General features: G+C 47.2%; 1 protein-coding gene across 1 annotated transcript in view; it reads right to left on the bottom strand.

Annotated features, from left to right (window-relative positions):
- The window catches only part of LOC130129500 (collagen alpha-1(XVIII) chain-like), a 94,181-nt gene that overhangs the window by 32,102 nt on the left and 40,848 nt on the right, over positions 1-21,231 (bottom strand). Inside the window, exons 3-7 of the mRNA XM_056299046.1 lie at positions 13,448-13,695; positions 13,013-13,183; positions 12,326-12,457; positions 1,673-1,747; positions 744-836 (exon numbers count right to left, since the gene is read on the bottom strand). Of these exons, the coding sequence (XP_056155021.1) occupies positions 744-836; positions 1,673-1,747; positions 12,326-12,457; positions 13,013-13,183; positions 13,448-13,695 (719 nt within the window). The remainder of the gene's footprint in view (positions 1-743; positions 837-1,672; positions 1,748-12,325; positions 12,458-13,012; positions 13,184-13,447; positions 13,696-21,231) is intronic.

The following is a 21,231-nucleotide window of genomic DNA, read 5'->3' on the forward strand; positions in this document are numbered from 1 at the left end:
TGCTGCATGTAACGGGCTTCGGGGTTCAACGTGAAAAGGAAAGAATCTCTGTGCTGCGGTTCTCAGAGAAATTGTTTGCAACAGGAAATAGAGGGCCGTCCTGCTCCATTAAAAACCTTCAGGTTCATCCACACATCACCAAAAAGACTGGTGGGTATTGCAAAACACAGCTGCAGACTCATTAGCTATCTAGTGTCTGGCATCTGGACATGGAAACAGAAGTTAAGTAGCAATGTTATGCTATTCAGACATTTATGGGCTTTCATGCTTGGTGTTAAAGTAAGAAAAATGTTGATTTTATGTTTAATCTCTAATAAAGGGAGAATTGGTAATCTTGTGGATATGGCCAGCTGGCTGACAGCTCCACATATCTTCCTGCTCCAGTCTCCACCAGGCCAATTAAGGAAAGAGCCGTTTCCTTTGGTCCAGACCCAGCTCCCCTGAATGCCAGGAGATGGTGAATACCATTCTGTGTAGGAGTAGTGGCTCTAGGAGAAGCATGTGCTCGCTAACTTTGATATTTAAGAGTGTGATGTGACATGTATGTGTGTGTGTGTGTGTGTGTGCGTGCTTGCGCACATTTGTGTGTGTATGTGGTGTAAAAAGAGGGAGTCAGTAAGATGAGACCTCACTGGAAGTGAGATTGACATATGATGGTTAGAGAGCGAGTAAGAGAGAGAGACACCGAAAACAATTGAGAACAAATAGTGTGTATGTTTGTTTGTGAGTGTGGGTACACTCACCATGGTGTACTCTCTTTCCTCCACAATCTTCTTCACCTCATCCATTCTCTCAATGTCCTCATACGCGTCATCGCCACTACCGTACCCAGAGGCCTAGAGACAGACACGCAGATGGAGGGGAGGGTAACTTAAAAACATTGCAAGCCAGCATAATTAATATGATCATAACCCATATTGAGCTGTAGAGTCGAATGTGGTGTTGGGCAACAGGCCAAAATATCTCCCTCCTCTGATAACAGACATCCATTATTTGGTTCCTATGGTTCCACTGAAAACACAGCTAATGTTCAGAAGTCAAAAAATAGCATATTTTGGAAGTGTTCTGTTCAGGATATCAGAGGATGTGAACTCGAATCTGTGGCAACACAAATAATGGATGGAAAGGAAGAGGAAGGCGTGGGGGCACAGAAAAAGACAGGAAAAAAGACAGGAAAAGAGTGGACACAGGAGTAAAGAGGGGGGGGGGATTACAGGAGACAAGAAATAAAGGAGAGGAGATGGTTGTTGAGGAGAGTGTATAAGAAGAGAAGAGGAGGTGGGCGAAAGGACGGGAGTGATGGACAAAAGGCAACAAGTTCATGTAATGCCACATTACACCACTAGATGGAGATGTGACTCCATTAATTCCTAGTTTGTAGTGTAATTGTGTGCACGCGCATGAAGTGCATGCAGTCACATGCATTTGTTTTTATGTGAGCATGTGCATGTTTCTATGCATGTTTCTGTGTGTATTGTGTAAGAGTGATGCATGTTTGGTGTAGATACATTTGTTTGTGTTTCTATTCACGTGTATCATGTATACTGTGATTGTGGTTATGTGCCAGCACCAGCATTTTTCTGTACATGCATGTATGTGTGTGTGCGTGTGTGTGTGTGTGTGTGTGTGTGTGTGTGTGTGTGTGTGTGTGTGTGTGTGTGTGTGTACTTACATAAGGGTCATCCTCCTCACATTGGTCATCTGTGGTCGTGGGATCTGACTTCAACACCAGTTGTTGGATGGAACCCTGGAAAGAGAGAGAGAGAGAAATATGATGATGTTTGAGTGGGATGGAGGAAGACAGGGTTGGAGGAGGGAGGTTGGGGGGGTGAGACGGGTAAGAGAGGAGGAGTGTCAATGTGATGTTTCCTTGGTAACTTCAGCTGATTCATTCTGTCAGATTAAACAAAATGGGAACGCACACATTTCCCACGCGCTTACAACAAACCACAGCTGCCTGTCTCTCTACCAGTCTCTCTCTCTCTCTGGGAGACACACACACACAAACTACTTAAAGATGTAAAGAGAGAGAGAGAGAGATGAGAACATCAAATTCAATTCTGTGAAACTAAATCAAAGTTCGTGTTTAGAATGGGTGGAAGGATAAGAAATGCTCAAGGAAAATTGCCAACATGCAACTTCCAGATCGTACCATTATTAAAAAAAGAAATAACGTTCACATACATCACAAAAGCCAGCAAACCACTCAGAGCCCCAACTAGTGTTGCATGGTATACCGAAATTTAGGTGCTTTTTTGTTAAAAACGGTTCGGTATTAGAATTTCCCAACGTTCGATACTTGCTGTAGGTCAAAAGTGTCTCCAGTGAAAGTGAACGAGGATGAAATGTATAATTTGTCTGAGTCTCCCCTAGGTGGCAGTACTAGCAAGGTAGCCAAGTCGGGCGCGCGTACGGTCTACGGTCAGGGGACATGCGCCGGTTCATTCATCGCCGTTGATAAAGCGTGAGCCTCAGCCTCTATTGAGAGAGAGGACCAATGCCTCTGCCTCAACACGTCTACAACTGAAAACAGCAGCGTGGCATCTTCAGAGTTAAAATAACACCTCCGCGCCCTGTACTGGTTAACAAAACCGGCTGCCGAACTCTACTGGGGGACTACTTTGCCTACAGAGCGGATGCTGATGGTGAACCCACAGACATAACGAAGCCTGTATGCAAACAGTGTCGTGCAAAGGAGGAAACACTTCAAACCTCGCCAAGCACCCCAGTGACAGACACCAAGACCTCTCCGAGGAGTACAAAACACGACAGGTTAGCGAATAAGCTAGCTGGCTAGCTAGCCAGCTGGTAGGATGGTGACGAGCTGCTAAATTATGAGATATGTAGCGCAACAATGTCAGGCCTACTCTGTATCGTATGTAGCCTCAACATATTTTCGAAAACTAGAACTGCCTCTTATGGTCTGAGTGAAATATCACAGTGAAGAATAAAAAATTAAATAAAAAAGATTTTATGCAACACTAAACAAACAAAGCCAAGAATGGAGCGACAGTTGTTCCAGCGAGCGCGCCAAAAAAAACGGCACATATTTCAGTGTGGTACTTTAACGCCCCCCCCCCCCCCCCCCCCAACGTCACGCGCCTGCTAAAGGCATCTTCCACCCATTTATTTATACGGACGGTGAGCCAGAGGGCAGACACCTGTTTTTAATACAACACATCCAACGTCCATGAAACAAGTGGTGCTGCAGGAAAAAGAAAGAAAGATAGATGCAGGTAAAGAGACAGAGAGACAAATGGATGGAATTACACAAATGGGGAGAGAGAAAAAGAGAGAAACCAGAGACAACAAAACCAAAACAAAACAGAGAGAGAGAGGGGGACACGAACAGAGAGACAGGGAGAGAGACAGGGTGGATTCGGGTCGGGGATAACAGCCAAATAGGAGACATCTGGTTGGGCGGTAAACAATTCATCTGACACAAACAAAGAAGAAGCCAAACAACCAGCTCCAATTCATCAGAACGTCATCATCCATAACTGGCTTCATTGTTTCATAACGGCAACGTAATTTACTGAGAAATCGTTTGATCAGTCACAATCTGCAGACCACACACGTGTGTGTGTGTGTGTGTATGTGCAAGTGACATAATACAGCTGTCATGATGACATGTACAATCCAGCAGAACTAATAGCCATGATTCACCGATGAACCAAAACATTATGACCATCTGCCCAATATGCTGTTGGTCCTCCATGTGCTGGACCACCAACCCACCAAAGCATGGACTCTGCAAGACTCCTGAAGCTGTCCTGCAGTATCTGGCACCAAAACTTTTGCAGCAGATCATTCAGGTTCTGTAAGTTGGGAGGTGGAGCCACCATGGATCAGACTAGTAAATCCAAGCACATCCCACAGATGCTCAATGGGATTGAGATCTTGAGAATTTGGAGGCCAGGGCAACACCTTGAACATCTCATCATGTTCCGCAAACCATTCCTGAACAATGTGTGCAGTGTGGCAGGGCGCACTATCGTGGTGAAAGAGGCCACTGCCATCAGGGAATACCTCTGCCATGAAGAGGTCTACCTGGTCTGCAATGATGTTTAGGTTGGTGGCACGTGTCAAATTGATGTCCCCATGAATGGCCGGACCCAGCGTTTCCCATTGCCCACAGCACCGGCTTGTCATCTTCCCACAGTGCATCCCGGTTCCATCACTTCCTCGGGTAAACGGTGCACACGTACACACCCATCCATGTGATCTAAAATAAAACGGGACTCATCGAACCAGGCAACCTTCTTTCACTACTCCGAGGTCCAGTTCCGACGCTCGCTTGCCCATAGTAGGCGCTTTCAACGGTGGACAGGGGTCATCATGGGAACTCTGACCGATCTGCAGCTATGCAGCCCCATATGCAGCAGGGTGCAATGCACTGTTCTGACACATTCCTCCCGTAACCATCATTAAAATTTTCTGTGACTAGTGCAACACAGTAATCTTCTGTTGGTTCAGACCAGACGGGATAGTCCTCGTTGCCCTCGCACATTGATGGGTCTTGGCTGCCCAACACCCTGTCGCCGGTTGTGGTCTGTCCCTCCTTGGACCACTGTCGACAGGTACTCACCACTGCTGACCGGGAGCACCCCCACAAGCCATGCCGTTTCAGAGACGCTCTGATCCAGTCGTCTGACCATAACAATTTGGGCCTTGTCAAAGTCGCTCAGGTCTTTACTCCTGCCCATTTCTCCTGCATCCAACACGTTGACTACGAGAACTGATGGTTCCCTTACCATCTAATCTACCCGGACCTTGACATGCAACCATGTTTATTCAGGTCACCTGTGAGTGGTCATGTTTTGACTCATCAGTGTATGATGCACACACACACACACACACACACAGTACACAGACAAGGATACGACCCGAGTGCTGAAACAAGCTCAGTTTTTGGCAGAGAACTGAGGCGCGTGGGGAAAATCTGACACAACAGTAGCCGTAAACAGCAGTACAACAGATTCAAAACTCTTGAAAACCCACAAGGGAAGAGAGGCGAGGCCAGGGAAGAGCAGAACAAATGAAGTGAGCAGGACAACTGGTTGGAGAATGGTTGCCAAAGCAACAGAAAGCAATGACACAGCTATACCATACCGTGTGTGTGTGTGTGTGTGTGTGTGTGAGTGAGAGAGAAGAGTGTTCACACACACACACACACACACACACACAAACATCCCCACAGACTGAGCCAACAAAATGCTAAGACCACCCTCCCACCGTTTCTTTGAATCTATATAAAAACCTCTGAAACGCAGCAGGGGCTCTGGTCATTAAAACATTTTGGAGTGAAGGAGTTGGTCACTGAGTGCTTTTGTGTGTGGGTGTGTGTGTGTTTTTACAATCAGGTGGAAGTGTGTGAATGTGTGCTTACATCAGCATGTGTAGCTGTGAAAACCGTAATGTGTGCATAAATGTGTGTTTCTGTATTTTCAAAGTGTGTGTGCACACATGCTTTTTGTGTATGTATTTCTGCATGCATGTAGGTGTGTGTGCCTGTGCAGTATGAGTGTGCAGTGTAAGAGTGTGCATGCATGTGTGTGGGGAGCAGCACACGTGTTTCCATTCGGTTATTTTTTACTTCTCTCTGCACACAGCTCATAGTATTACTGTTGCTGCATCGGTGTTGCACACTGTAAATCGTGTTTGGCTGCCACCTATTTTTTACTGATCTTATCAGAGAATGGCTTTCATTGTATGTATGTACAGCGACAATAAATTATCTTCTTGGGGAAAAAAGGGGGCGGCACGGTAGCCCAGGTGTTAGCACTGTTGCCTCACAGCAAGAAGGTCCTGGGTTCGAACCCCAGGCCATCCCAGGTCCTTTCTGTGTGGAGTTGGAACGTTCTCCCCGTGTCTGCATGGGTTTCCTCCGGGTGCTCCGGTTTCCCCCCACCATCATAAAGACATGCATGTTAGGGTTAATACTCCTGCCTGTGCCCCTGAGCAAGGCAATGGAAAAAACTGGAGTTGGTCCCCGGGTGCTGCAGGTGCCCACTGTCGCTAGTGTGTGTATAGAGCAGTGTTTCCCAACCCAGTCCTCAAGGAACCTCTATCCTGCAGATTTTCTTTGCAACCCTGAATAGGTACCCATTTGTAGTTATTCAACTAATGAATTATGTCAGATGTTGCACACCCTGCATAATTAAGTGCTGTGAGATGATTGGTTGAGTAAGTACAAGCAGGGCTACCTATGCAGGGTTACAATGAAAATCTGCAGGATAGGGGTTCCTTGAGGACTGGGTTGGGAAACACTGGTATAGAGGATGGATTAAACGCAGCGAATGAATTTCATAGTATGTATGTACAGTGACAATAAAGTTTCTTATTTTATTTTTAACTTAATTTTTATTATCTACATATAGTGTTTTTGACATTGTTATTTGTTTTCTTTGCACATCGCTTACATTACCATTATTACCTTGATATTCCGTTACTTTTCCCTGTATACAGCATTATGCTTTTTCTTTTCTCTTCATTTAATTTTGTTTTTATACTGCTTATTTGCACAGTCGACGGAGGTGTTGCAACCCTCACTTCACTGCTGTTGCGCAGGTACCATTATGCATGTGACAAATAAATCTTTTGAAGCTTGTTTGCATAAAAAAAAGTATGTGTGTGTGTGTGTGTGTGTGTTACTGCTGCTGTAGAGCATTTCTGTTCTCCCCAGGTGGAGATGGAGGATCTTGTTCAGCCAGACAGCTGCCAGTCTAAACACTGCTAACAGCTGCCTACCACCAGTCACTACTGATCCCCTCTCTCTGAGAGAGAGAGAGAGAGAGAGAGAGAGAGAGAGAGAGAGAGAGAGAGAGAGAGAGAGAAGGGGAGATAAGAGAAAAGGATAGAGGAGGGACAGAAGGAAGAAGTGATGGGGAAGCGAGAGAGAGGGGGGAACAGCAGCGAGGGAGGAAGAAACTGGAAATATGAAAAGGAAATGTGAGAGAAGGGAGGAGGAGGGAGGCATCGGCTGAAACTAAATGAAGAAAATTTGACAGAAAAAAGAGAGGGAGCAGTGAAGGAAAGGAGAAGGGCGGAGTGATAAGTGAGAGAGACCTGGATAGAGAGGGAGAGAGAGGCTGAGAAGGAGAGAGAGTAATGAAGGAGGAGTGGGTGACAAGAGAAAGGGGCAGAGGGACAGAGAAAAACAAGTGATGCAGCAGTCAAGTAGATAGATAGATAGATAGATAGATAGATAGATAGATAGATAGATAGATAGATAGATAGATAGATAGACACAAAAGGAAATAGGACAGTTTGCGGTCTGAAAGAGGGAAGAGAAAATTAAAGGTATGAGAAGAAGATTGATATTTCATCTCTATGGAGGCGGGGGTGTGTGTCAATACTGATTTAAGGACTTGATCCCATTTAACGCTTTCTTTTGTTACATAACCCTGAACCTGACCACATGGCATGGGATGCGTTTTTGGGGGGTGCGAGAGGCATCTTGCTGTTGCTAGGCAGCCACAGAATCAGCTGTCAATCTCTTTTGTGCCAGCATCAGTGAAGTAACGTGAATCAGCTACACATCCAACTTATCAGTGCTTATCAGTGTTGTGAAGGGTCCAGCTGAGAAGGCCCGCCTCTGTGCTCCTCTGATTGGACGGCAGAGGGAGAGCAGCGGTGACGTGACGCATCTTTCAGATCTGAAGTTGGGACATTTTTTGGGCCATCCAGACGGCGTGGTGGTCTATTCCATTGCCTATCAACATGGGGATCGGCAGTTCGAATCCCTGTGTTACCTCCGCCTTGGTCGGGCGTCCCTACAGACACAATTGGCTGTGTCTGTGGGTATGTGTCCTGGTCGCTGCACTAGCGCCTCCTCTGGTCAATCAGGGCACCTGTTCGTGGGGGGGGGACTGGGGGGAATAGCGTGATCCTCCCACGCGCTACATCCCCCTGGTGAAACTCCTCACTGTCAGGTGAAAAGAAGCAGCTGGCGACTCCACATGTATCGGAGGAGGCATGTGGTAGTCTGCAGCCCTCCCCGGGTCGGCAGAGGGGCCGGAGCAACGACCGGGCCGGCTCAGAAGAGTGGGGTAATTGGCCAGATACAATTGGGGGAGAAAAGGGGGGGGGGGGTTGGAACATTTTTCTGCAGGCGCCCCCAGTGTTTCCCCAAAGACGCAGAGGCCCGCCAAAACAACAAAAAGCTCGGGGCGCATAAAACGCTTCACACCCATTGTAAAAAAAATTAGAAAAAGAGAAAGGCGCCTCTCGCTGCCAGAAGGGCTCCGGCATGATCACAGCCGAACAAAGTTTGAAGCGGACAAAGAGAAAAACCGCCCGCCTGCCTCACCGGAGTTTTTCGTCCTTCCCGGTTCAAGACTCCCTCGCCGCTAGCAAAAAGTGGAAGTAACAGGATACCGCCGTCTGGGACTACAGCTCAGCCCAAACACACCAGTGCTTTTCTACACCGAGACACTACTGCCGTTAGACAAAAACTGACAGCACAAAATTTACACAGATTACACAACACATTAAAGCAAAGCAGGTAAATTTAGTGATAAAAAATCATGAGCGTACTAAAAACCAGATCCTCTGTAGTTTCAGCCCACTGGCTGATAAATGACAAGGCGATTACAGATTTCCCTGAAGTGGACCAAAAGGGGCAAATACAGTATATCTCGTGTGATTTAAGTACCACAAAGTTGTTGTTCTTTTTAACCACGATAGGTACGGAAACACAATCCCAGCACCAAAATTACCCCCGTTGCCACCAGGAATTCTCGAGTAAGCAAATAGCAGCTGCCTCCCCGACTCGACTCGTCGTAATTCTTCAAAACTCTCCTCCAATTTCTCTTATAAACTGTTTACGAGGGGAAAATAGCATCCTGGCACCAGCTCTCCGCTGTCTTGGAAACCTCGCGTTTTGTAGCTGGTTCATCGGACACAGTTGCATAACAATAACTATGGAGACATGGCGGGGGGGGGGGGGGGGCACAGTATAACGTAGGCCTGTTTTTTGTTTTGCTGAGGCGCCGCGACCATCGACGGGAGACAAATGTAGGTCAGTGTGTGGTGAGACTCCTCACTCCTCTTCACCGACACATTTCATCATGGCAAGCTGCTTTTCTTCCCATATGTCAGGTCTTTATGGAGGAAGTCCACTCTGCAACCCTGTCCTACAGTCCATATATCTTCTAGCTGTACATTTTCTGATAGACAATTCCTCTTTGTGATATACATTATACTCAGATGACATCATTTACAGTACTTATATAAACTCTCCCATTCATACATAGATAGATAAGATAGATAGATGTGAAATGGAGATGCCTCATGTCCACATTTAACATTATGACGCTGTCTGGTTGGGCTTCCATAGCGCCCCTCTATCTTGTTATGATGGTAAGACAACATAAGCTCACAGTGTTTCTGCATAAGTAGTGTACCTGTTATGTAGGAGAGTATGACCTACTTGCTTACTGTATGGTGCAAGTTATGGGTTGTTTTTTGTTGTTGTTTTTGGATTTCTCCCCTTTTTTCTCCCCAATTGTACTTGGCCAATTACCCCCACTCTTCCAGGCCATCCCGGTCTCTGCTCCACCCACTCTGCTGATCCGGGGAGGGCTGCAGACTACCACATGCCTCCTCCAATACATGTGGAGTCACCAGCCACTTCTTTTCACCTGACAGTGAGGAGTTTCACCAGGGGGGACGTAGCGCGTGGGAGGATCACACTATTCCCCCCAGCCTCCCCCCTCCCCGAACAGACGCCCTGACCGACCAGAGGAGGCGCTAGCACAGCAACCAGGACACATCCACATCCGGCTTCCCGCCCGCAGACATGGCCAATTGTGTCTGAAGGGACGCCCGACCAAGACGGAGATGACACAGGGATTCGAACCGGCGATCCCAATGTTGGTAGGCAATGGAATCGACCACCACGCCATCCGGACGCCTGGTACAAGTTATGTTTGTTAATGGTTCAGCTGCTAACATCAGCGAGTTGGGCAGCTTAGCTTAAATGCATTCTGCAGAGAAGCATGTAAGGCCGCTGATCAACGAGACAACCAGGAAGCGGACGTCACACTCGCATGAATAACGATTTGACCATATAAAGAATAATCTGGTCAAATAACCAATAATCACGCCAACATATCACCATCACAAATATGCTATGGGGCTGTGCAGTCTCTACTTTTAAATTAAGCCACGAGCCAGGAGCTGGTTTTATTGGAGACTGTAACCTCAGTGTTGGGCAATTTTATTTTGTGCTCGCCACTTAAAATTAGAATATTTTCTTAATTCTTTAGGGAAAAGTTCCAACTGTTTTTACAGCTTGATGACATCAGATTCTGCACTCCCCAGTTTCTGGCTTAGAGTTATTTGTCTTCTTAAATATGGACAACATACATACAATACATACTGTATTAACATACTGTGTACTGTATGAAGTACCTCACTGAGGGGTATTACTCTCCATCGGTAAATTTCGAAAGGTAAGGTGCAAAAATCTTTCAGCTCTCAAGAATTTCTCTAAATTTGAACCAATATCTATGAAAACCTCTAACATGACCAGATATATGTGACTTGGTCAACAATATATGGTAAAGCAAGACTGGAGTATGTAAAAATAGCTAGCAAAGAGTATCCAGGAGTACATTGGAAGACAAGGGCATAAACAAATTTACTGAATCACAAAATAAACCCTCCACTAACAGTAGTTGTGTATATAAAACTGGTAATGCAGGGATTTTACACGCTGCTGCATTAACGCCAAGTACTTGAGGATGAGCGCCGCAGCAAAAGGCCTCAAAAAGTGTGAATCCAAATGAAAACTCGGGCTGCTTGTCATTTCCATGAGCACTCTTGGGATATGTCAACAATGATAAGCATGCGTGGTCGTTTCACGTCTCGTACCGGCGGCCATTAATCTGCACACTGTAGCTGTTGTCTTCATGTCTCGGGGGTCCAGCACCGCCCAAAGGCCACATGTTTAGCTCTGCTAGCATCCTGCTCTCTGGTGGGTCAGCCGTCCATCCACAACCTGTTATAATCCTCACTCAAGCCTCTTCAAGGAATGAGGCAAAAACAACCTGTTTGGAGATGTAGCTGTCATACAGGGATTAGTCATTTATTATACGACTGCTGTGCTGCTTCCCTGGAAGCTGCTCCACCCAAAGAGGAATTGCTTGGAAAACGGTTACACTAGTGTAAAAATTACCAATAGATACATCTGTGTGTGTGTGTGTGTGTGTGTCTCCTGAGGGTTTTGGCTCCTGCAAGGCTGTCACTCAACACATAGCCGCTCCATGTCTATTTTCCTGGGTGAGTCAGTGAAGCATCCAAACAGGATCATAAATCACATTTTTCAATACAGACCCCCCCCCCCCCTTCTTCTCTTCGATCGTATCCGGCCAATTACCCCACTCTTCCGAGCCATCCCGGTCACTGCTCCACCCCCTCTGCCGATCCGGGAGGGCTGCAGACTATCACATGCCTCCTCCAATACATGTGGAGTCGCCAGCCACTTCTATATAAATGCAGTCCATTTATTTATTTATTCGATCCACAGATCCCTGTGTTGGTAGGCAACGGAACAGACTGCCGCGCAGACTTTTTTACATAGTGACTGACAATTAATCACTCTCCGGGCATGCCTAAATGAAGTTCACATCTAGCTGTTGATTAATTTCCTTCAGCTGAATAGACAAATCCAAAGTCATGGGCGCACCCAGACACCACACATGATCACATCTCACTACAGCATGGTTCATCCTCCACCAGCATCATCTCTTGCTGCAGAAATCTGCCGAAGGTACGACCCCGCCCCTACTCTGCCTCTGATTGGCTTACCCTGATATTCTCAACCTGACCCTAACCAGTCTCACTCCTGATGCAATCAACCAATCACAAACCAAACCAACCAATGAAGGCAAGGAGTACTTGCCAATCAGAGGCAGAGTAGGGCAGTTCATGACTTCGCCATCCTAGGAAAATAAATAAATAATTCGCTCGCGGGAGTTCGTACCCGCCCAACCCAAGTTACATAGTGCAAGAACAGTCGTTCGGGACGCGGAGTGGGAATGAAAGAGGCGCCACTCTCCCCATTACAGGTCAGTGTATAATCAAAATGATTCTGAAGCTGTTATTTTAAGGTAACAAAGTTACATAATGTTGCTTTAACACATGTAAACCTTTTGGCTCACTACTGGGTCTAATTAAAGAACAAAAACATTGCAAATAACCCCAAACCTCACCGTTGCTCTCTTGTGGTCAACATTATGACCGCGGGCCGGACGTGCCGTGACCGCAAGTTGGATATACACACACACACACACACAAATATAATCTGATCCTGACTCACCACAAACCTCTCGAGGCCGGTACCCCCGGCGTTCCCCACAAAGATCCCAGAGCTGGCCTCAAAGGTGAGGGGCTGGGCGCTCCTTGTAAAAGCAACGCGGTGGTATTCCTCACAGTCCATGTAGAGACGCACCTGACGGAGAGAGGAAGGTCGAGGCTGTGTCTTTTGACTTGACTGGAAATCATTCGAACATTCGCCTAAAGCCCCATTTTACTTGGGAAACAGTGAAAATAGCCGGTGTTGAAAATGTTCCCTTGTTCGGTTGTGTGACAAGTGTGCTTTGGGTTTAAAAAAACACCAAGGTCTTGACAGCTCTCTAAATGTAGGGACACTATGAATGTCTAAATCCCCTTTAACAATGCTGCACTGTGTTACTTGCATCTTTTTGGTCAAATGCCTTTGTACGAATATTAATTTCCTTGTAATAAATGAATGAATGAACACTATTTTCATGTAGCATGACTACATAACTACCATACAGGATTACATGTCACATGCTAACAGCAATGCACAAAAAAACCTCTCAAAAAAAGACTTCCGGATTGTTTTAGCATCCGTGTGATTGATAAATAACTGAGGAGAAATAAATAAAGAAGTCATTGTCAGACAAACACCATAAGTTGCGGGGAAAAATAACAAGTACAACATCGACTGAATCTAGCTTGCAGTTGGGTGTGTTGTTGGTACCTCGGCCCCCTGTACGCTCAGGGTGAACCTCGCCCATCTCCCCGTCATGTCGCCCATCTTGAAGGAAGCGGCCTCCTTGGTTCCACTCCGGCTTCCCGGATCGGTGTAGTACAGAACCACCCGCTGAGTTCCGTCCTCCACCGCGGACAGCGCCACCCCCAGGTGGACGATCTTAAAGAGAGGGTCAAGGGACTTGGCTTTAGGAAAATAAGTTGCCTTAATCGTCTTTTACATAAGGTGGCAAAGATAACAAAGTCTGCAACTGCATGACCAGCTGACCTAGCAAAGCTCATTTCAACTACATCTGTTTTATGTGCTAGCAATTTGCGACGGAGTAATAGCAAGCAAAGCTAGCATGCAAAGCTAGCATGCAGGAGTCTGAAAGCAATGTGCATTTCCACTTGTATGTTCTGTGACGGAAGAAAATCGCCTCACTTTCTGGTAAGCATCTGTGATGGCGAACAGCACGCCGCCAAGTCGCGTGGTGGGTTTGGCGGTGACCGTGACGGCAAAGTCCCGATAGAACGGATCAGGGATGAAAGACTTGGTCAGACGGCCCACGTTGGTGTCGGGTCCGAAGCTGTAGGCCGGGTAGCCCTCGAAGCCTGTGACAAAAGAGACGGAGGGAGGGAGGGGAACGCCGATCAACTCTGTCAGGTCCAAGTCCCCCTGGGAGTCGCGGTCTGGGGAAAACAAACACGGAGGAGAAAACAGAGTTAGCCGTGTGAGGGAAGAGGTTGCCTCCTGTGAAATGTGTGTAGATGTTGCACAACTGAGATTACGCTCTTCAAAATCTCGCCATTGGACTAGAATTCAGAAAACCTGCTGCGTGGGACCAAAAAAAAAAAAAAAAAAAAAAACGTAAACATTGTCATATGGTGACAGACAGCTTTAAAATGTTAAAGCTTTGAACTTTGCCAGTAATGCTAGAAGAAACTCCCATCATGCATCTGATACCTGCAGTATCAGTACCACAACGTCATCATTCTCATATGGAAAAAAAAAAAGTAGAACTGAATATCCATGACTTACATAACCGGTACTCAGATCACTCCGCACCGTCTGGTGTCTTAACGGAAAACAAAAATCCAGTTTTTCCAAATTATAAAAAGGAAATAAAGAAAAAAGAAAAACAAATGAACTATAAACCCTGAGTTTGGACTATCTTGTGATTTCCATTACCTTTTTCCACCGCTCAGTATTTTGGAATACGTTATTGCTAAGCCAGTCGAGCCACATCACAGGCCCCCTTTCCAACACATCGTTCCTTTATGAGCCCACTGGATCCTAACAAGACCCCCGCCCCCACCCCCCAACACCACCGCCACAAACCATCCATATCGATTTCATCAGGACTGTTGCTTTCTGACAGGTGTGTCGGAAACGCCTCGTGAAGTTTGTCCTGAGGATACGAGCAGGAAAGGTATCGTCTGACGCTGCCCACCCGAGTCATCTTGCCCTCAGTACCCCACCGATTTACCAATACTGTACAACACTATTTCTGAATAAATCTTTATGCATTCCCTCTCTCTCTCTCTCTCTCTCTCTCTCTCTCTCACACACACACAAACACAAACACACACTGTATGCATGATAATGCACATGCACAAACCCGTAGACTGCACACTTTCAAGCATGCCAAAATGCACGCGCACAAATTATGCACACACTTCTTTTCGCACACAAAAAAAACACACAGACACACTTCCTCCTCCACCTGGTTCTTGTTAGTGGGGAGACCTACAGAACAATCGTCTGTTCTGTGAGATTACAGTGTATTGTGGGGCAGCGGGGGATAGGACCTGGTCATCTGGAAGGCATTAGGCTGCACTAATACACACGCGCTGCGCAGTGGCAGCTCCTGTAAATTACAGTTACTGTGCGGTGTTCGGGAGCGTGTGTGTGTGTGTGTGTGTGCGCGCGTGAGAAGGTGTGTGCTTGTGTTGAAGAGGAAAGTGATAGAAAGAGACAAAGGATGGTTGGAAGAGAAGCAGGGAGTGGGTGAGGGAGGGTGTGTGGCCTGTCTAAATGCTTTACAGCCTGCGTGCAGTTAATAACTGAGTTGGCCTCTCAAGCGAATGTGTGTATGCATACCTGTGTGTGCTTAAAGGTGTGTAGATGTGTGCACGTGTGCAGCTAGCCTGCACAGCAAGGTTCCCCATAGGGACAAAGACGCCCCGTCCCCTCTTTTGTATGTTAACTGGACTGATTTCTCTTAAATAGAACAAACAATCAATTGCTGCCCATTATGTTGCTGGATACACGTCCTGGTCGCTGCACCAGCGCCTCCTCTGGTCGGTCAGGGCGCCTGTTCAGGGGGAAGGGGACACTGGGGGGAATAGCATGATCCTCCCATGTGCTACGTCCCCCTGGTGAAACTCCTCACTGTCAGGTGAAAAGAAGCGGCTGGCGACTCCACATGTATCGGAGGAGGCATGTGGTAGTCTGCAGCCCTCCCCGGATCGGCAGAGGGGGTGGAGCAGCGACCGGGACAGCTCGTAAAATAGGGTGATTGGCCAAGTACAATTGGGGAGAAAAGGGGGGGGGGGCGAATAGATTAGATTGCCGTTTTTGCTTTGCACAGATAGAAGCAGTCTACTTTCAAGCCATTCAGCTTTGGAGTACACAACCTGGGTCTTGGCTCCTTGCGGTGCGCGTGGGTCATGGACCTCCTCACAGACCGACCACAGCAAGTCAGGATTGGTAAACACACCTCCCCCACCCACATCCTAAGCACAGGAACCCCACAGGGCTGTGTGCTGAGCGCTATGCTCTTCACACTCTTCACCTCCAACTCCATAATTAAATCCGTGGATGACACCACAATAGTTGAGCAGATTTCAGACAATGAGGAGACGCCTAGAGGCTTGAGGTGGGACAACAACCTGGTCCTGAACACCTTGAAGACACAGGAGATGGTCGTTGACTACAGGAGACCAAAGGAGAGAGAGTCCACCCCCACATACATAGAGAAGCAGTGGAAAGTGTAGAAAACCTCAAGTTCCTTGAAGTGACTGTCAAAACAGCTGACATGGACCTCCAAACCTTCACACCTGACCAAAGAGGCCCAACAAAGACTCTTCTAAGACTCTTCTTCCTCAGGGAGCTGAAACAGGCCAAGCTCCCACACAAACTGCTGCTAAATCTCTACAGGAGCACCAGTGAGAGCATCCTGACTATCGGGGACACCACACACCCCGGCCGCTCCCTGTTTGAACCGCTGCCGTCCGGCAAATGGTTCAGGACAGTAAGATCCCGCACCAACTGACTGAGGAACAGCTTCTTCCTCAGACCTGTGACCTGCATCACACCCCTCCCTGCCCAACCGCACAACAGAATACAGGTACTGTGAGCGCACACAAACATACACATTCATCAGAATCAGAATACTTTATTTATCCCGGAGGGGAAATTGAGTATCAATTAAGGACACACACACACACACACACACACACACACACACACACACACACACACACACACACACTGCTACCATGGACACAATTCATAACCTATGTACCTTCATAAATGTGTAAATTTAATCTAACTAGCAACTTCTTTTTTTTTTTTTAAGGACTTGCAGAAGGGTGTCTGGGTAGCATGGCAGTCTATTCCGTTTCCTACCAACACAGGGATCGCCGGTTCAAATCCCTGTGTTACCTCCGGCTTGGTCAGGCGTCCTTACAGGCACCCCACAGCAGGTCACTGCACTAGCGCCTCCTCTGATCAGGCAGGGTGCCTGTTCGGGGGGGGGGGGGATAGAGTGATCCTCCCACATGCTACGTCCCCCTGGCGAAACGGCTCGGAAAATAGGGTAATTGGCCAAGTACAATTGGGGAGAAAAAGAGGGGGAAAGCCAGAAAAAAGTACTTTTTTTCAAACAGTAGGCCGTTTTCCTCTCTTCTACTCTGTCTCGTATGCTTCACAGCCGCACTTGCGTGCCCTTTCTTTCATTTCCATGAAATACCTCATAAAACTCTATCAACAGTAAGACCTGAGTCACATATAGTCACATACTACAATCTGTTTTGACCTTTTTTAAGATTTCCGTGGTATCACACGGTGAGGTCTACCACATCATGGTAGCCAGCACATACAATGCCAGGAAAGTTGACAAAGTACTCTCAACAGACTTTCAAATACTTCCAGGGTATTGTGTAATTCTTCTGAAACATACTCTCCTCATTCTTGATACTCAACCCAAGTTAAAAATAGCAAAGCATTTCCAACACAGTATGAATGATGGCTTCTCCTTTCTCTTCTTCTGCGTATGTGATGGTGTGAGTCTTCCCTGTGTGCATGTGCAGTCTGTCTTCCTCCCAGGTCTCCATCGTGACGGCGGTCGACACCCGGACACTGCTTGGCATCCTCCTCATCACTTTTTTCCTTTTATACATCTTATAAATCCATATAATCTTGTTATCCTGTTTCAGTGTTGTATCCTTCTCTCACCCAGATGTGTGACTGATGGATTTTCTAGTCTCTTCTCCCGTGTGTGTGAATGGTGTGATGTGAGTCTCCCCTGTGTGCATGTGTAGTCTGTCCTCCCGTCAAGTCTCCGTGCTGATGGTGGTGGTCACGTGGCTCAGGTCCTGGGTTGTTCCAGTGGAGTCTGGACACTGTTTGGCATCCTCCTCATCCTATTCTTCATACATCTTTTAAGTCCATTATAATTCTGTCATCCTCTTTCAATGCTGTATTGTGTAAACACAACATCCATCGCACATCTGTGCGTCTTCAGCGAGAGATCCCTCCTCTGTTGCTCTGTCTGAGGTTTCCTCCTAATTTTTCTCCCTGTTACCAAGTTTTTTTTCCCATTTTCCCCCCCATATGTCTCCCAAAACGTATGCCGCCAATCACCCCACTCTTCCGAGCCATCCCGGTCGCTGCTCCACCCCCTCTGCCGATCCGGGGAGGGCTGCAGACTACCACATAACTCCTCCCATGCATGTGGAGTCGCCAGCCGCTACTTTTCACCTGACAGTGAGGAGTTTCACTAGGGGGATGTAGCACATGGAAGGATCATGTTATCCCCCCCCAGTTCCCCCTCCTCCCTGAACAGGTGCCCCGACCGACCAGAGGAGGCGCTTGTGCGACGACCAGGACACATACACACATCCAGCTTCCCACCCACAGACATTGGCAATTGTGTCTGCAGGGACGCCCGACCAAGCCGGAGGTAACACGGGGCTTCGAACCACCCTTACCAGTGTTGGTAGGCAACGGAATAGACCGCCATGCCGCCCAGACACCCTGTCAAAGGGTTTTTTTTTAGGGCGTCGTTCCTTATCCAATGTGAGGGTCTAAGGACAGGACGTTGCGTTGCTGTAAAGCCCCCTGAGGCAAATTTGTAATTTGTGATATTAGGCTATACAATAAAACTGACTAGTTGACCCATTTCTGTTTTCAGAGGAAGCTGGTGTGGCTGTCTGGCTCTCCTGCCTCGCTTCAAGTCGGGGTGGTCAGATTTTCTTTCTATCTGGTCGATGACGTCAGAATGAAAATTCAGCCTAAGTGTGTTTGCTGTGTGTGTCAGCCAGCCTTCCCACGGCTCAGCCTGTCACCTCTCCCCCTCTGTTTGAGGGAGAGGAGTCATACGAGAAGTCCTGCAAGAGCAGATGTTCCTCCACCAGGGCCAGTGGCTGAACAGCTGGACTGAGAAGAGAATGCTCTCCTCGGACCTACGCAAGTTCCCATGATGCAGCCCATCACAACACAGTGGGACGGACAAAAAAAGCCCGGCTTCGCCAAAACGGAATTTCGGAAACCGGGTTGAGTTTGTCTGGATTGCATTTTTTTGTGCACCACCAGACGGCCATCTCGGTAGACATGACAACAGACGACTGCGGTTAAAACAACAATTGCTTGTAATCACAGCTATGTTTACAACAATTGGCTATATCGGTGGGAGGCATTCATCACAGCAATACTGGGAATACTGAAAGAAGCCTGGGGAAAAATGAAAACCCTTCCAGGACAGGAATTAAGACGACCTCAGCAGTGAGATGTCTTTTGGGTGACCCAGCTCATGATATGACATCACAAGCTAATCTGCTTTGGCTCAGCCCAAGCACCACCTGCACTGGAAATAGAGCAGCAAAAGAAGAAAGAAAAAAAAATGGCCGGAGAAACAGAACACGTTCTGTAGTCAGTCTGCAGTAATAACGCCAAGCTGCTTCAAAAGGAAATGTAGGTTACGAGATCTCCAAGTCATCGAGCCTGGTGTTCGTACTACCAAAGTAAACTTCCTTTCCTTGAAAGAGGAACATTTTGGTCTGTGCTTTAAGGTATGGTTGGAAGTATATAATATAGTTCACAGGGCGTCCGGGGTAGTGTGGCGGTCTGTTCCGTTACCTACCAACACGGGGATCGCCGGTTCGAATCCCAGTGTTACCTCCGGTTTGGTCGGGCATCCCTACAGACACAATTGGCCGTGTCTGCGGGTCCCGGTTGCTGCAACTAGCACCTCCTCTGGTCGGTCAGGGCGCCTGTTCGTGGGGGAGGGGGAACTGGGGGGAATAGCGTGATCCTCCCATGTGCTACGTCCTCCCTGGTGAAACTCCTCACTGTCAGGTGAAAAGCAGCGGCTGGTGTTGGAGGAGGCATGTGGCAGTCTGCAGCCCTCCCTGGATCGGCAGAGGGGGGTGGAGCAGTGACCGGGATGGCTCGGAAGAGTGGGGTAATATACCCCTTTTCTGTTAGTAAACATAGTGACTTTTTTGTGGGCGGAGCTTAGCTGGAGGCAAAACATTCCCCTCAGACACTTTCAAGGGAAACTGTTAGCCAGCTAGCGGCCGGCTAGCAAGTTTTATCCGCTTGTATATTTACAATGGACGAAGAAACGCGTATTTCTGAATATGTACAGTTGCTTTCTCCCCGGGACCATGAGTCTTGAAAAAGTTAACATCAACCAGCAGGACCAGACTGGCCGACCCATACACGCTCACTCAATGGATGGACGATTTGACAGGATTACCTACCGCGGAGTGGCCGGACATTTACACCTGCCTGATAGAGAAACCAAACACAGTGACTTTTTTGTGGGCGGAGCTTAGCTGGAGGCAAAACGCAATCATTACGTAGGCTCTAAAAGGGTCTATTGGCCGGATACAATTGGGAAGAAAAAAAAAAAGGGGGGGGGTTAAAAAAAAGTTCATCAGGAAGTAAGTTTCTTACTGAGAATTGCTCTCTAATTGATAACGGTGAATTGCCTAATTAATTAGAGTTTAAATCATATTGTGTTTGATGACGTTAGCATTTATCAGCATGCAGATCCCAACGGGACAGCTAGGCGTATCATAACCTTCGAGGTGGGTGCAGACAGCTGCATCCAAATGGACACAAGAGTCAGAATTTCTCCATGAAAAGAACGATTTGTTTTTTTAAATGGACAAGCCTGGAGTTACACATTAATTCCTCAAGGCAGGCATCCCCACACATCCAAACTGAACTATCAGCACAACCAGAACTGGGAGTTAACACACTATCTTGCATGCTGGGACCGTATTACTGAACACTTATTCGATTAAAAATACTAACAACTGAGCCGAGTCCCCCTGATCTGCAGGCCCAAAGGGCTGCAGGGGAAACAGTCTTGGTTAATGTCGTAATGGAAGATCGGATTAGGTTAGTGCGTGCGTGTGTGTGTGTGTGTGTGATGATGATCATGGAATCTAGCTACATATGGTGCTAATTAGACTTACGGGTGAGTGGCATCATCATCATCACCAGGAATGAAGGAAGTGTGTGTACATGTGGTGTGTACATGTGTGTATGCATGTGTGTGTATGTCTATGGAGGATGTAATATGCGTGTATGGATACCTACAGTTCACTGTGTGTGATTTGTGTCTGTCTGTGTGCGTGTGTGTGTGTGTTTGCATCTGAGTGTGTGCTTGTGCATGTGTTTTTGTGTCAGTGTGTACATATCAGTGTCAGTGTATATGTGTGTGTGTGTTCTGCTGTCATATTTTCTGTTTACAGGGCATCTCAATACGTGTGTGCCTGTTCTCTCTCATATGAAATCGGTCAAGCCAAACATTGCTCCCCAGATAGGTCATACTCTAAACAGGACATGGTGGTGTTGTTTTAAGGGGTGCGTTTCTTTGTGCGACTGGCTGCCCAATACTAAATCAGGTTCAGATACCCTTTCAGGTACAGCAGAAAACCTGATCCCTTACAGACTACATCCTCTGCACACAACAGACTGAATGATGGACA

Source organism: Lampris incognitus, chromosome 19 (assembly GCF_029633865.1).
Source record: "Lampris incognitus isolate fLamInc1 chromosome 19, fLamInc1.hap2, whole genome shotgun sequence".
Lineage (NCBI taxonomy): Eukaryota > Metazoa > Chordata > Actinopteri > Lampriformes > Lampridae > Lampris > Lampris incognitus.